The sequence below is a fragment of the Elephas maximus genome, chromosome 1 (genome assembly GCF_024166365.1).
Source record: "Elephas maximus indicus isolate mEleMax1 chromosome 1, mEleMax1 primary haplotype, whole genome shotgun sequence".
Classification (NCBI taxonomy): Eukaryota; Metazoa; Chordata; class Mammalia; order Proboscidea; family Elephantidae; genus Elephas; species Elephas maximus.
The window spans coordinates 101,093,470-101,108,208 of record NC_064819.1 but is presented as its reverse complement, the minus strand read 5'-3'; the positions used below and the strand labels follow the sequence as shown (position 1 = coordinate 101,108,208).

The following is a 14,739-nucleotide window of genomic DNA, read 5'->3' as shown; positions in this document are numbered from 1 at the left end:
TTTCTTTTTGGATGAGGACATCCATGTTTGGTCATGGAACTATTACAGATTTTAAATACTAAATCCACACATCTGTTCTCTGACTTTAGGCTGTCTCCTTCACATACCATTTTTTGACTCCGCAGGTACCTCCTCCAGGCCCTGGTCCTCTCTACTTTTCACTTATCAGCTCCCCCTGGTCTTCATTTTCCACCCCAATCAGCCTTAACTTTAAGCTCCATCACTTCAACTCCTCTTGATCCCCATGGCACCCCCTTGCCAAAATCCCAACCCTGAATCCATCTAGCTCCATTTTCTCCAGACATATGGGACTGAGCCCTGCCAGGGAAAATCACATAGTGGTACCTACTGTTGTTGTTGTTAAAACAAAACAAAACAAAACACTGCCATCAAGTTGATTCCAACTCATAGCAGCCCCATAGGACATGATAGAACTGCCTCATAGGGTTTCTGATGAGCAGCTGTTGGATTCGAACTGCTGACATTTTGGTTAGCAGGTGAGCTCTTAATCACTGCGCCACCAGGGCTCCATTGTTGTTGTTAGTTGCCATAAAGTCCATTCCGACTCATGGCAACCCCATGTGTACAGAATATCACTGCTCCACAGGGTTTTTTTTTTTTTTTTTACTGTTTATTTTTTTTTATTGCGCTTTAAGTGAAAGTTTACAGTTCAAGTTAGTTTCTCACACAAAAATTTATACACTCATTGTCATGTGACCCTAGTTGTTCTCCCTATAATGTGACAGCACACTCCTCCTTTCCACCGTATATTTCCTGTGTCCATTCAACCAGCTCCTGTCACTTTCTGCCTTCTCATCTCACCTCCAGACACGAGCTGCCCATTTAGTCTCATGTATGTACTTGAGCTAAGAAGCACACTCTTCACAAGTATCATTTTATGTCTTAATAGTCCAGTCTAATCTTTGTCTGAAGAGTTAACTTTGGGAATGGTTTTAGTCTGGGCTAACAGAGTCTGGGAGGCATGTCTTCTGAGGTCCCTCCAGTCTCAATCAGACCATTAAGTCTGGTCTTTCTACTAGAATTTGAGCTCTGCACTCTACTTTTCTCCTGTTCCGTCAGGGACTCTCTGTTGTGTTCTATGTCAGGGTGGTTATTGATGGTAGCCTCCATAGGGTTTTTTTAGGCTGTGACCTTTTGGAAGCAGACCGCCAGGCCTGTCTTCTGAGGCTTTGAACTGCCAATCTTTCAGCTGGCAGTTGAGTGTTTAGCCATTTGTGCCACCCAGGGACTCTATGACGCCACAGAAATCCTTGGCCTCCCTGGACACCATACCTCCATGCAGCCCAGCAATCCATTTCCCTAGTGAGCTCTCTGCAGCAGCTATCTCAGACCTTCTCCACCACCTTCAAATCTCCTATCCCACCATTTCTCTTTCCCTTCATTCACAGAAGAAATAGAAACCATCAGTAGAAAAATTTCTTGACTTCCCTCCACCAAGTCTTCAGACTTTTATTTCCACCTCCCCCTTTTTTCCCTGAAAGTTTTGTTGTTGTTGTTGGTTGCCACAGACTCTTAACAGTTCTTTATTTCTCACTCACTTCCTAATGGAGGGCAAATGGTTGTTTTGTCTCCACTATACTACTAAAACTACTCTTCGAAGGACCTTCTGGATGCTAAATCCATTGATACTTTTTTTAGGTCTTAATCTTACCTGACCAAACAGCAACCTTTGGCCGAGTCAACCACTCTGTTCCATGAAACACTCTCTTGCCCTCTGCAATATTTTTTTAAAATACCTCTTGCCTCCTATCTCTTCTTGGTCTTGGTAGGCAACTCCCTTGAACATCAGTGTTCCTCAGTGTTCTGTCTTGGGTCATTTCTCCCTCTGCCCACTCTTCCTGGGGGATTTTACTCTCTTTTATGACCCCAATGATCATCTATACATCCACAACTCCCACAACTGTATTGCCAACCCAGATCTCACCTTTGAAGTCTTGACTCCTATGTCGAGAAGCCACAAATGTCTTGCACATGGCATAATGTCTTCTATCCCAGAACAGCAGCCTCCTCTTGTCCTGATGTGGGCAGCAACTTCAGAAGATCATTTGATGGGATATTTCTTTTTGTCACAAATGTCAATCACAATGCTTGAATATACTTTATATGTGATTGTTTTCCGCACGTCTGTGTGGGGGAGTCTTGAAGCAACAACTTCCCTGCTCCAGCACTTAGGCTTTCCCGGTTGGTGAACATTTATCTTGACGACCAATTCAGTGGATGTTGGAATGGATGTGTCTCTGATATCCTATGGCACACTTAACAACGTGACAATTCGCCTCAGGGCACTATGGAAGAGAAAATTCTTAAGTCTACCTAATGACAGTTGAATTCCTGAAAGCCGCTATCTAGAATTAATTTAATGAATTCTAACCATCACTATGCAATGGAAAATGATGTCCAGAAGGCTATGAGGAAAAACTAAAATTTGAAGGGAAGCATACTAATTAGCATGTATAGGAACTTTGTAACTACTCCATGCAATTTTCTTTTTGGTATCTTCAAACTCAACAATTCCAAAACAGAACTCGTCCTTGCACAACATCTTTCCCTCAAACATTTTCCTCTCTCTGAGTTATTTTAGTGAATGTTATCACTGAGTTCCTTGTCCCAGGCAGATACTCAGTGGTCACCCTTGACTCCAGACTCTCCCTCACCCCACATCCAATTAATCCTAAATCTTGCCCAATACACCTGCTAAGTATCTGTGAAATCCTCCACTGCCAGTGCCTTAATTCAGGTCACCTAACCTCATACCTGGATTATTGCAATTGCTTTAGTGGTCCCCTTGGGTCCTCTTATCCTCCCTGCAATGATCCATCCTCCACACAGTGGTCAGAGCAATCTTCCTAAAACAGGAAAATGTCACTTCCCTGATTACGACCTTCAATGGCTTCCCATTGTTCTTAGGATGAAGTCCTAACTCTATAATAGGGCCTGATCACTTCTTCAGCCTCTTTTTCTCACTTCTAATACCTTGTGTGGCCTCGGGCAAATTACTTAATCTCTCATTGCTTCCATTTTCTCATCTATAAAGTGGAGTTAGTAACGGGGTTGTTCTAAGAGTTAATCTAAAGTGCTGGTAACAATGCTCAATGAATGTTATTGGACTATGATTAGCTTTTCTTCAGGAACTCTACAACCCAGCCACACAAAACACCTTTTACTTCTTTAAAGAGGCCATGTTCTCTCTCTGACTTCCATGCTCTGTGGGAGAAGATGCCTGGTGATCTGCTCCTGAGAAACCCTATGGGGCACTTCTACTCGGTCCTATAGGGTTGCTAGCAGTTAGAATTGACTCAATGGCACACAACAACAACCTTGGCTTAAGTAGTGTCACTGGAACTCCCTCAACAGTGTCCTGGGTGCCTGCCTGCACAGGGCTGTGGGGTTCTTATGTAGTGTGGAGGGCATCTTCAGGGCCTATACTCCATGCTGGGGACCCAAACTTGCCTCAGAGCTGCCCTCAAAGGCTCCTGGCTAACACTGGGTAGAGGCCTCAGAGAGCTTCATCTCTAAAGTGATCACCACAGCCTGCGGGAAGGTGTAAGGAGAAGCAGACAGACAGCTCAGCACACCTAGCCAGGTTAGACCGGCTCTCCTGAGCCTAGAAGTGTGAAATGCCAGCTCTGAATCTTGGTGTAGGCCCAGAGTAGCCTGGAGTTTGAGGAATACTAAGAAACACCCTGGCAGCATAGTGGTTAAACACTATGGCTGCTAACCCAAATGTTGGCAGTTGGAATCCACCAGGCACTCCTTGGAAACCCTATGGGGCAGGACTACTCTGTCCTATAGGGTCGACTCATGGCAACACGTTTGGTTTTTTAAGAAACACCCAATATGCTAGCTCAGTAGGCAGCACTGTCTAAACCCCTCCCACAGAATCTGAAAAAACCTTTTTGGGAAGCTTTTGACTTTTTGACCCCTTAGGTTCACAAGTTTCTTTTGGTTTTGCCCATCCCCATGCCCCCCAACACCTAGAGCAGGACCTAATAAACAATGGGTATTCAAAAACGATTGCTGACAACTGGACTAAACTAAAAGCAAAGAAGTTTCTGGAATAAACTGAATGCTTCGAAGGCCAGTGTAGCAGGGATGGGGGTTTGCGGACCATGGTTTCAGGGGACATCTAAGTCAATCGGCATAATAAAATCTATTAAGAAAACATTCTGCATCCCACCTTAGAGAGAGACGTCTGGGTTCTTAAACACTAGCAAGCGGCCATCTAAGATGCATCAATTGGTCTCAATCCACCTGGATCAAAGCAAAATGAAGAATACCAAGGACACAAGGTGATTACAAGCCCAAGAGACAGAAAGGGCCACATAAACCAGAGACTACATCAGCCTGAGACCAGAAGAGCTAGATGGTGCCTGGCTACAACCGATGACTGCCCTGATAGGGAACATAACAGAGAACCCCTGAGGGAGCAGGAGAGCAGTGGGATGCAGACCCCAAATTCTCATAAAAAGACCAAACTTAATGGTCTGACTGAGACTAGAAGGACTCCGGTGGTCATGGCCCCCAGACCTTCTGTTGGCCCAGGACAGGAACCATTCCCAAAGCTAACTCTTCAGACAGGGATTGGACTGGACAATGGGATGGAGAGGGATGCTGGTGAGGAATAAGCTTCTTGGATCAGGTGGACACTTGAGACTATGTTGGCATCTCCTCCCTGGAGGGGAGATGAGAAGGTAGAGGGGATTAGAAGCTGACGAAATGGACACGAAAAGAGAGTGGAGGGAGGGAATGGACTGTCTTTAGAGGGAGAGCAACTGGGAGTATGTAGCAAGGTGTATGTAAGTTTTTGTGTGAGAGACTGAGTTGATTGTATACTTTCACCTAAAGCACAATAAAAATTAAAAAAAAAAACTATTGTTGAATTTATTAGAAACATTAAACGGCCATTGTATGACCAAAAAAGTCATACCAGATTAAAATATTCAGAGTCTGAAGGGGGGTAGATAGCAGAGACAATGGGTCTAGAAATTGGATCTGAGTTAGATTTGGGTAAAGCAGCAGCAAGCAGGAAATAGTTCATGGAGATAATAAAATCAATGAATTCAGGAAGCCCATGATGGGTACATTGTTTGGGGATGCTGCAGACAAAGGAATTATAGCATCTGAATACTTGTTGGACACATACTAGAGGCCTGGCCCTCATTAGGATTCAGATATTCTTCTAAACTGAAGAATCAGCTAAACAGGACACTTCACTATTTTTTACTAACACAAGGCTCCATCCTCTTCCCAGGAGCTCCTACTCCTAGTCCCACTGCCTCAAGTCCCACTTATAGAAAAAGCTGTAGAAGTTGAGCAGGTGGAAAGTTTTCTATCAATGAAGCTAGCTGGTGCCCTGAAGAGTAAGTCCTTGGCCTCCTTAGTACTGTTAATGGATGGCAGCAACGTGCTCAAATCAGGCCTGTACCTTTTAACAAGACTACATATCTGGGTGAGAAACGATTCTCCTGACTTTCTTAAGGACCGCAATGTAAGTTAAACATCCTTCTCTTAATTTCTGTCAGAACATTTGCCAGAGGCCCAGAGAAATGAGTTGTTGAGACAAACATACGTAGGGTGTCTCAGAGTTTCTGGATTATCCTTAGATATGAGGCAGAGAGATTCAACCCAGAGTCAGGCTGTAAAAATCAAATGGGCAGTTGGAGAGAGCTGCCCATCCCAGGCACTCCTGCAGCTGTGGTATTACTGCCTGGATGGTCCTTCACAGAGCAAGAAAAAGCAGTGTTGGGTGAAGAGCTGGAGATAACGAGGGAATTGAGGTCTTTCTATAAAAACAGCAGCCTCCAATCAGAGAAACAGATGATGGGTATCCAACTATCCAACCCACAAAGGCCAAAGTCCCCAGCCCTGGCACAGTGTGATTGCTGGGAGGAAGCATGCCAAGAGGTAGAGTGAGCCCTTTCTAGGTTAATGTAATCAGATGGATATAGGACACCTGCCACTCACTATAAAGGGCTTCACATAGCTGGCTGTGTTCATCTGCTTAATAATAAAGCCAGAAGCTGAAACAAACCCTCTTACTCAGTCTCTCAGAGCCCTGTTGTAGAGAACATGCCTTTAATTAGAGCCAGACTGCACAGCAGTGGGGCTCAGCTACACTGCAGTCTGGTGCTGCAAGGCAGAAAAGTTACCATGTATTTTTCAAGGCAAGCAAAATGCAGATGATGTTTAATATCAGATATCCTTCCAGGGAAAGAACATTCTGGAGCTCAGAGAAATTATGGGAAACTTTGGGTTAATTTTTGGGTTGTTTGTGTCTTTTAAAACAGAATATTCAGGTTTTCGCGAGCACTCCAATAATAAAGAGGATAATTATTTAGGCCTCACAATAGAACTTTGCAATACTTTTGAGATGAAGAAACTAAAGCTCAGAGAGAGTAACTAACTTGCCCAAGGTCACACAGCTACAAATGGCAAGGCTGGGATTGAAACCCAGGTAGTCTGACTTATAAATTTTAAGTTTTATTTACTTAGTATTCTTTTTAGTGTGTCTTTGAGAGCTCATTTTCTTAGCCTGTATGGCACACTTGAGAGGGATGTTGTGTTCTCAAAGGAGGGGCTGCCAGTCATTCCGTGTCCAGCAGCTACGGGAGGGAAAGGTCAGTGCATACAGCCAGTCTGTGTGGATGGTCTTCAGGCTCTTCGAGTTGAGCTATTTCTTCCTTGAGGATCTTTCCTCTAATGATGTATGTAAAAGGATGTTCACTGCAGCAGTAAGAGAAAAAGGTTGAAACAATCCAGACTTCCATCCAGAATAAGCCTGGGTAAATAAATTATGGTGCAAACACACAATGGGATACCAGGCAGCTGTGACAAAGAAATAGGAAGGTCTTTATGCACTGACATGGAACCGTTACCAAAATATATCTGGAAAAAAAAAAAAGGCATAAAATAGTGTATAATTTTTGCTATCATTTGTACAAAATAAAAGCACACATGTATGCATTTGCTTGTGGAAATACAGAAGATCTCTGGAAGGATACACAAGGAACTGGTAACGCTCATCTCTGTATAGAGGGGAAGCGGCCACGGGGCACCAGGGAGAAGGCTTTCCACTTTATGCTCTTCTGCATCTTTTGATTTCAAACCACATGAACATATTACCTATTCAAAAAGCATATATCTGCAATGTTCTAACTAATCTGTGAACTAGAACAGCAACAACAAAAAACACCCCAGAATATATAAAAATTTACATAAGCCTATGTAATTATATAAACAAAACACATGCATGGGAGGAAAAAAGAGGTTATTACATTAAGATAGTAACAACCTTTTCCTTCTTTTCTCTTTTTTTCCAGAATTTTTTAATGTGGTTAAAATAAATGTTTTTATTTATTCATTATTTTTTTATTTCTTCTTCCTTGATTCCACTGGTATTTCAATCAGTAGTCATGGTGAGAAAGATGGAAACAAAGACTAGGGAATCCAGGATCCCCAATATTCACAGTATTTTCTACAAAGAAAAAAAGCCCACCATCCCTAAAAAGTTAGCAACTCAACAATTACCAATCCTTTTTGAAAATACACAGGGTATAAATAAAGGCCTACAAAAGAATGGTTCTCCAGGTAGGCAGTAAAAAGGGAGAGGAAAATACCTTTCCATCTGGAAGGAAGTTATTGAATGACATAGCGCACAGTTTCGCAATCCTATTAGACGGTTCCCAGTTTGAAGCGACTACTCTTCAACTGCCTGTATGTTCCTTGATTCTCAAGCCTGGTAACCAAGGATACCACAGGCTGTCCTAAGCTTTTGTCTCTCAAGCATCAAAACTGGTTTTCTTTCTGTTTATAAAGCGGAGGCAGGTGAAAAAGAGATGGCTTTTAATTTAAAAAAAAGAGAAAGCATACCAAGTTCTCATAAAATCATTGGCCATATTTTCATGACATTGGGTGAAAGAGGTTTGAAAACAACTTCCAAACCTCAGCTAAAGGAAAGGAATTTACCTCACTCTGAAACCAGGTAAGCAGTGACCCACCGACAGAATGAAAAGGAAACGTGACCATCAGGGGTTTAACAGAGCCCATCTGCCATGGCTGTGATCTTGGGCTTGGCTTCTTAGGATGACATTCAATTTCAAGTCTATCATCTGATACAGTCACTTTCATGGTTGTAATCTATGAGCTGCCAGTATTTACTTGTGAGACTGTCTGGGAGCTGAAAGGGAAGAAAGATAAATACACCAAAGCCCAGCTGAGCAACCAACAGGTTTTACATTTTATTTCCAGGAAATGACATCTTGTTTTCACAAAGAGGTATTCCATCCTCTCAAAACAGAGGCCACCTTAGCTTTCGGGGGCAGCCATAAGGGTACAACCAACCTGTCCAAAATGGAGACGCTTCTGAGGTATCAAGGCAATAATAATAATAACAACAACAATAACAAATTTAAAAAACAGAACTAGAATAACCCATTCAACATGTAGTGAAACAGTCTATTAAGTGCCCTTAAGCAGCGGGCTTAAGTACGGGTGGGGCTTCAGACATGATGGCAGCAGGGCAGGCCAACATCAACGGCTTGTAACGGAGAACTTGCTAACTCAGCTCCTGTCCCACCTGGCTTCTCAAGATGACCTGCAGAATATCCCAAGTCCTGTCCAGAGTGAATCCTCCAGACCGATTCCAAGCTCCCATTGCCTGGAAGTCTTTCACATGCCCTGGAGCATGGTCTTCAGGACAGGCTCTTTGCTTTAGACAGAAAGAAAAGAGAAAGGAATGATAAGCCTGCATTTCCCTTCCCTGGCCTCCCTGCCTCCACCCTCACCACCCTCAGCCTCTTCTCCACACAGCAACCAAAGTGAACCTAGAAAATGTCAGTTAGATCATGTCACTCTCTACTCAAACCCCACTCCCCATTTTTGCCAGAGTAAGAGCTAAAGTCAAAGCCCTTTCAAAGACCTATCAGGCCCAACACAATCTGCCCCCCACCCCAGCCTCCTGACCTCCTCCCCTACTCTTCTCCCCATCACTCATGCACTCCAGCCACACTGGCCTCCTTACTGTTCCTGCAACACATTTAGCATGCTCCCCCTTACTATTCCCTTGTGTGGGACACTCCCAGATGGCAACATGAAAACTTCCTTCAGATCTTACTCAGGTATTACCTTCTCAGTGATCCTTCCTTGACTATCCTGTTAAAAATGCAGCCTCTCTCTGTCACTCCCTGTCCCCCTTTCCCACTTTAGTTTTCTCCATAGCACTGATCACACCTAACTTACTAGATTTTTACTTCTGTTTATATTTTCAGCACCTAGAGCAGCATGTAGCACAAAGCTGGCCCTCAATAAATACCTGCTCAAGAAAGCAATGAATTATATATACAGAAAGGGGCAAGGAGAGGTGAAGTTCTCTCTCTGTCCACCGAGGGGCGGGCTAAGAGGGGTTATTTACTGGCCTCCAGCCTTTTCTGATAACTTCTGCTTTCTTGACTCAGGAGGGTAGGGATCCTGGCCTACACCAAGGGCACAATAAAGCCACCAAGGAGATTGTCTCCTACCCTGAGACTGAGGCCTGGACCGCTTTGGTGGGAGGACCGAAGGGATTATAAAAGTTACTTTCTCCCACTTCTGTGCAGCCTCTGAAGTGGTGGGTCCTGGAGCTGGGCAAGCCTTCAGCCTTGGAGAGCTAAGTGAGAACCAAGCGGGCATCCCTTCCTCTCAGCCAATGGCTTCACCTAATAGCTCATGGAAAGATACAGAAGCCACAAGAAATTCCCTTGACTTCTCTCATGCAAATTCCCTTGCCTACTCTCCTACATTATAGTCTTCACTCTATAAAACAGAGGATGTACCCCCTCCTACTTTTTAAGGCTAATCCCTCCATCTGTGTTCTGCATTCCCTCTCCTCTCCGGCCTCCCAAGAATCTTGCCCTATCCACTACTATTTCAGCTTCCTAATCTCCTCTATAGGCTCTTTCCCGTCAGCAAGTAAACATATTCAAATCTCTCCTGTCTTTCAAAAACCAAAACCAAAACCTCCTTTTACCCTACTTCCTCCTCCAACTATAGCCTTCTATTGATGCTGGTCCCCACATCTTAGTCACAGACAAATTTCTCAAGGAACTTGTCTATTCTTCTCCACTCCTTCACCTCATACTCATTCTCCAATTCACTGTTAACTGGTTTCTGATGCCAGTAGTTCTCCAAACTTGTACTAGACCAAGTCACCAATGTCCCACACACTTGCTACAAAGGACAACTTTTCATCCCTATCTTAACTGCTCAGCATTTCACATTGCTGAATTCACACTTCGTAACCATTCAAAAACATGCATCTGTCAAAGACCTACCATGTGCCAAATATGAAGTACTGGGAATACCACAGGGAATAGGAAAAAAAAAAAAAAAAAAATCTCTGCCCTCAAGGAGTTTATAAACCTAGGTCCAAGAGCACACAAACAAATGTAATTTCAATTTGGTAAATGCTTTGAAAGAAATCATAGGGAGATGTCCACAGTGTAATGAGAGGAGGCGTGCCTCAGACAAGGGTGTGGTCAGGAAGGCTCAAAGCACACCATTCTAACATCTTTTTTGGCTACACATTTCCCTCTTTCTATCTCTCTCTTTGGCCATTCCTTATATCAGTCTACCCTGCACACTCCTCTTCCACTACCCATTCCTCAAATGTTGGTGTTTCTCAGGGCCAGGGAATTTACCCTCGGTTCTTACCACCCGTGGAGAGGGCACAAAGTGGCTTAACCACTTCCATGGCACATGGTTCTCAAATCTAGTATCTTAACCCAGTCCTGGCTTTCAGGGTCCAGATCCACATATCCAAATACCTACTGAATGGGCCACTGACGCCCTCAGGTGCTTTAAATTTACCTCCCCAAACTCCTTACTTTAGTGAATACACTACCATTCACCCGGGTGTCCCTGACAGAAATCTGGGCAAGATCCTTGAGCTCAGTTTTCTCTCACTCCCTGTAGTAAATCAGTCCCACAAACCTGTAGATTCTACCCCCTTAACTACCTCTGGAATCCATCTACTCTCCAACCCCACTGCTACTTCTGTAGCCCAGCCACCATCACCCTAGGCCTAGATTGCTGCCTCTAGTCTTGTCCCCCACTACCATTTATTTACCTCTTTGTGGCCACATTAAACCATCCAGAAAAATACAAACAGCAACACTCAGGTCTACACTTAAAATCTTCGGATAGTTTACCCACCACCTCTAGGCTAAATCTTTAACATGGCCCTTCATGATCCAGTCTTGCCACTTTATCCAGCTTCACTGGTCAACATTCTCTCTGGCCCTCTACAATCCAGTCATATCTCACTTCTTTCAGTCCTCAAAATTCCTTTGCTCTCTTGCTTCGGGCCCTTCTACTGTAACATGCACTTCTGCCTCGTCACTTCCTAAGAGTTTTCCCTTGGCCCCTACCTGGTACTGTTTTTCCCCCTTATGTAGCCCTTCACTAGAAGCGGCCTCAACCCTGCATCTAGACCAAAACCTCCATGGGGCAGGGGCTGCACATAACCCTGCTCACTTTTATCTCAGCACCTGGCACTGAGCAGGAGCTCAGAAGAAATGAAGCAAGAAAGAGAGAGTTCTCTGGGGTTAGTTCTGGTTCAGGCTTCATGGGACAAGGGCAAAAGAGGTCCAAACTCTTCAAGAAGGAAAGCAGAGAGCAATTTTAGAAGCCCTAGCCAGAAATAGCATGTCTGGTTATATCAGATTTCTCAAAAACCACAGCTGTATGCAGCTGGACAGAATATCTATCCAGCCGACCCACGGAGGCATCAATAGTGGCGTACCTAATTCTATGATATTGGGGGAGATGGTAGAAGAGGCATAATCAGTGACCCAAGCTACTCTCTATGATTAGTTTTTGGAAATCTGGAATACCAACTCACTTGAGCTTGCTCTAAAAATGCTCTGTGCTCATGCAGAGCTAAGCACAGAAAGCAAGAAATCCTCAAGGAAAAGCTGCTTTGGTTAATGATACTATTTTACATTTGCACAGGCAATATCCTATAACAAGAAATTCCTGGGAGAGTGTGCAAAAAGTGAATCAAAAGGTTACATGTTAGAGGGGAGGAAGAAACCAGTTTTCAGAGTTAAAATAACTTTGTTTTATAAATAATTTTTTAAAAAGGGGGGAGGGGCAGGAGGAACTTCTGCTGTGGAAAACAGGAACGAATTATCTTAAGTACCTCCTGCCCAGACCCCCAGAGTCAGCCAGAGCTACTCACACTTGCTTCTTTTTAAGCTCTAGCCCATATGCTCCTGCTCTACCTCTAGGTCCTTCCTTGCCAGCTTGGTGGGCAAGCTGGGGCTGATGGCATTCCCCTGGAGGCCTCTAGCAGCAATGGGATCCCCCCTTGGCCAGCAAGCACTGGTCCTCACCTTTAGTACAACATGGCCAGGTTCAGCAGAGTCCCTGACTCTCTTGGATCAGGCTCCTCAGGGCATCTTTAAAGATGAAGTGGCCAGGTAGTCAAGGTCAAGGTCACTGATCTCTCCATCCTGACACAACATGGCTCCCCCAGACCCAGCAATCTATGAGTTGGGGTGCACTGGAGGATCATTAGTTGCATCTTAGAAGGCCACTGTCCTAAACTGTGAAAGCTTTCCTGTGCCTGTGGTGAGGGGGTAGCTTTTGGTGAAGGGGAGAAGACATTCCACCAGAAAGTACTAAAGTCAGGGAACAGCCTTTTGACCTCCAGAAGGAAGGACCATTCAGAAAATCACAAGGACTACAGAGTCAGCAAGAAATTTGAAGTTCTGGAACTTCCTGCATTGTTACTCCTTCTATTCCAATTAATCCTAGAGCTGACCTCTACTAATATTACAGCCCTCTTCCCCACTGGGTGAACAGTTCCTATGCTGCCCTTGTCATCTCAAACTGTGTATTCTGAGAGACCAATAAGGGTGACAGGGAGAGAAATTCAACAGAGGAAAAACTCATCTTTTTTTTTTCCTTATTGTGCTTTAGGTGAAAGTTTACAGCGTAAGTTAGTTTCTCATATAAAAATTTATACACGCATTGTTATGTGACCCTAGTTGCTATCCCTGTAATGTGACCACACATTCCTCCTTTCCACCCCAGATTTCCCGTGTCCATTCAACCAGCTCCTGTCCCTTTCTACCTACTCATCTTGCCTCCGGACAGAAGCTGCCCATTTAGCCTCGTGTATCTACTTGAACTAAGAAGCACACTCTTCAAGAGTATTGGTTTATGTCTTATAGTCCAGTCTATTCTTTGTCTGAAGAGTTGACTTCAGGAATGGTTTTAGTTCTGCGTTAACAGAGAGCCTGGGGCCCATGTCTTCTGCAGTTCTTCCAGTCTCGGTCATACCATTAAGTCTGGTCTGTTTACTAGAATTTGAGTTCTACACCCTACTCGTCTCCTGCGCTGTCAGGGACTCCCTGGGAAAAACCCATCTTGATGACAAAGGAAGGACAATAGGAGACAAAAGAAGGGAAGGGAAAGAAAAAAAGGAGGGGCAAAAAACGGAGGGAGGAGTTGGAAAAATAAGAAAAAAGCTTCTAGTGACAAGCTAATTTCCTATACCATGACAATTTTGCAAAGGATAAATTTTTAAAAGTCAAAAATTATAAAGAGCACAGTGGTGTATACAATTCGAGTACATGTATGGGGACACCCCCACCCCATCCCAACTTTGCTGACAGCCATTTTCCCTTAGACATCGTCCTACACAAGGCAGGCAGGAAGGAATGTTAACTTCATGTACATGACCCTCTGGGTAGATTAAAAGTACTTGCAAACAAGTATTCTCTCTGGATGAGTTCAATTTGCTAGACATTGTTACCGTTGCTACACTCCTCTGCCTTCCAGCAAAGGAGAACAAACAGGTGCCATCAGGGAGAACCCTCCAGGTGGCAGGTGGATGCTCTCTTCAGAGGTTTCTCCTGCCCTGTGTCTAGACCACCCTCCTGGCCCACAGGAAGCTGACAAGAGTCACAGGCCACGTGGCCTGACTTGGGCCAATCTCCCCAGAGACCCCAACCTCTGAAGGAACCTCTGTCTCACAAATTCGCAAAAACTGTTGTTCACAAAACTTTCTCCTTACCCCCACTCTCCTGAAGTCCCCAGCACTCTCACTAGTACCCTCGGTTCAACGTTGTAGTAGCAAGGGAGGTAGGGAAGGCAGTTTGAAAAAGGCCCTGAGTTGAAAATCACTGTTCCAAAGGGCCAACAGGATTTCCTTTCTAGACCATTTGCTTTATTCTTTTCTGAGTGCAACCTAAAGCAAAAAATAAGAGTGTTTAACACTCTTGCCAACCAACCAACATCTAATGAGAACAGAACAAACGGGGGAGGTGGAAGCAGCTGACAGAAGACTCTGCTCCCTCACCTCACCAGCTCCAGAGGGGGATCCTCTATACAGGATGTCAAAGAAAACTCTTCCCTTCTGAAAAATCTCATGTCAATATTCCAGAGAGCCACAATTAATCATATGACAAGCATTTATCAAATGCTCCTTATCCGTCCCAGCTCCAGAGCATCCTTTCTCCAACACAGGATACAGCACCTACCATTCTCACCTCTGTCCTCTCCTCTGTGTTTATAAGACTTTATAAGAGATTAATGGCTTATCAGTCATGAGGCATTACTCCACCCACTAGGATGTGGAACTTTAAGACAACCACCAGCTGAGGGGGCCTGGGGGGGTGGGGGGGGGTGGGTTGCTCTACTGACATCAGAGCATAGGATTGTCTGGTTGGACAGCCT

The 14,739-nt window shown here is 44.3% G+C and overlaps 1 protein-coding gene across 1 annotated transcript in view; it reads right to left on the bottom strand.

Annotated features, from left to right (window-relative positions):
- Window positions 1-8,234: 8,234 nt before the first annotated feature.
- Window positions 8,235-14,739, bottom strand: part of RNF8 (ring finger protein 8) — a 53,071-nt gene continuing 46,566 nt past the window's right edge. Inside the window, exon 8 of the mRNA XM_049891062.1 lies at window positions 8,235-8,728. Within this exon, the coding sequence (XP_049747019.1) occupies window positions 8,712-8,728 (17 nt within the window). The 3' untranslated portion in view covers window positions 8,235-8,711. The remainder of the gene's footprint in view (window positions 8,729-14,739) is intronic.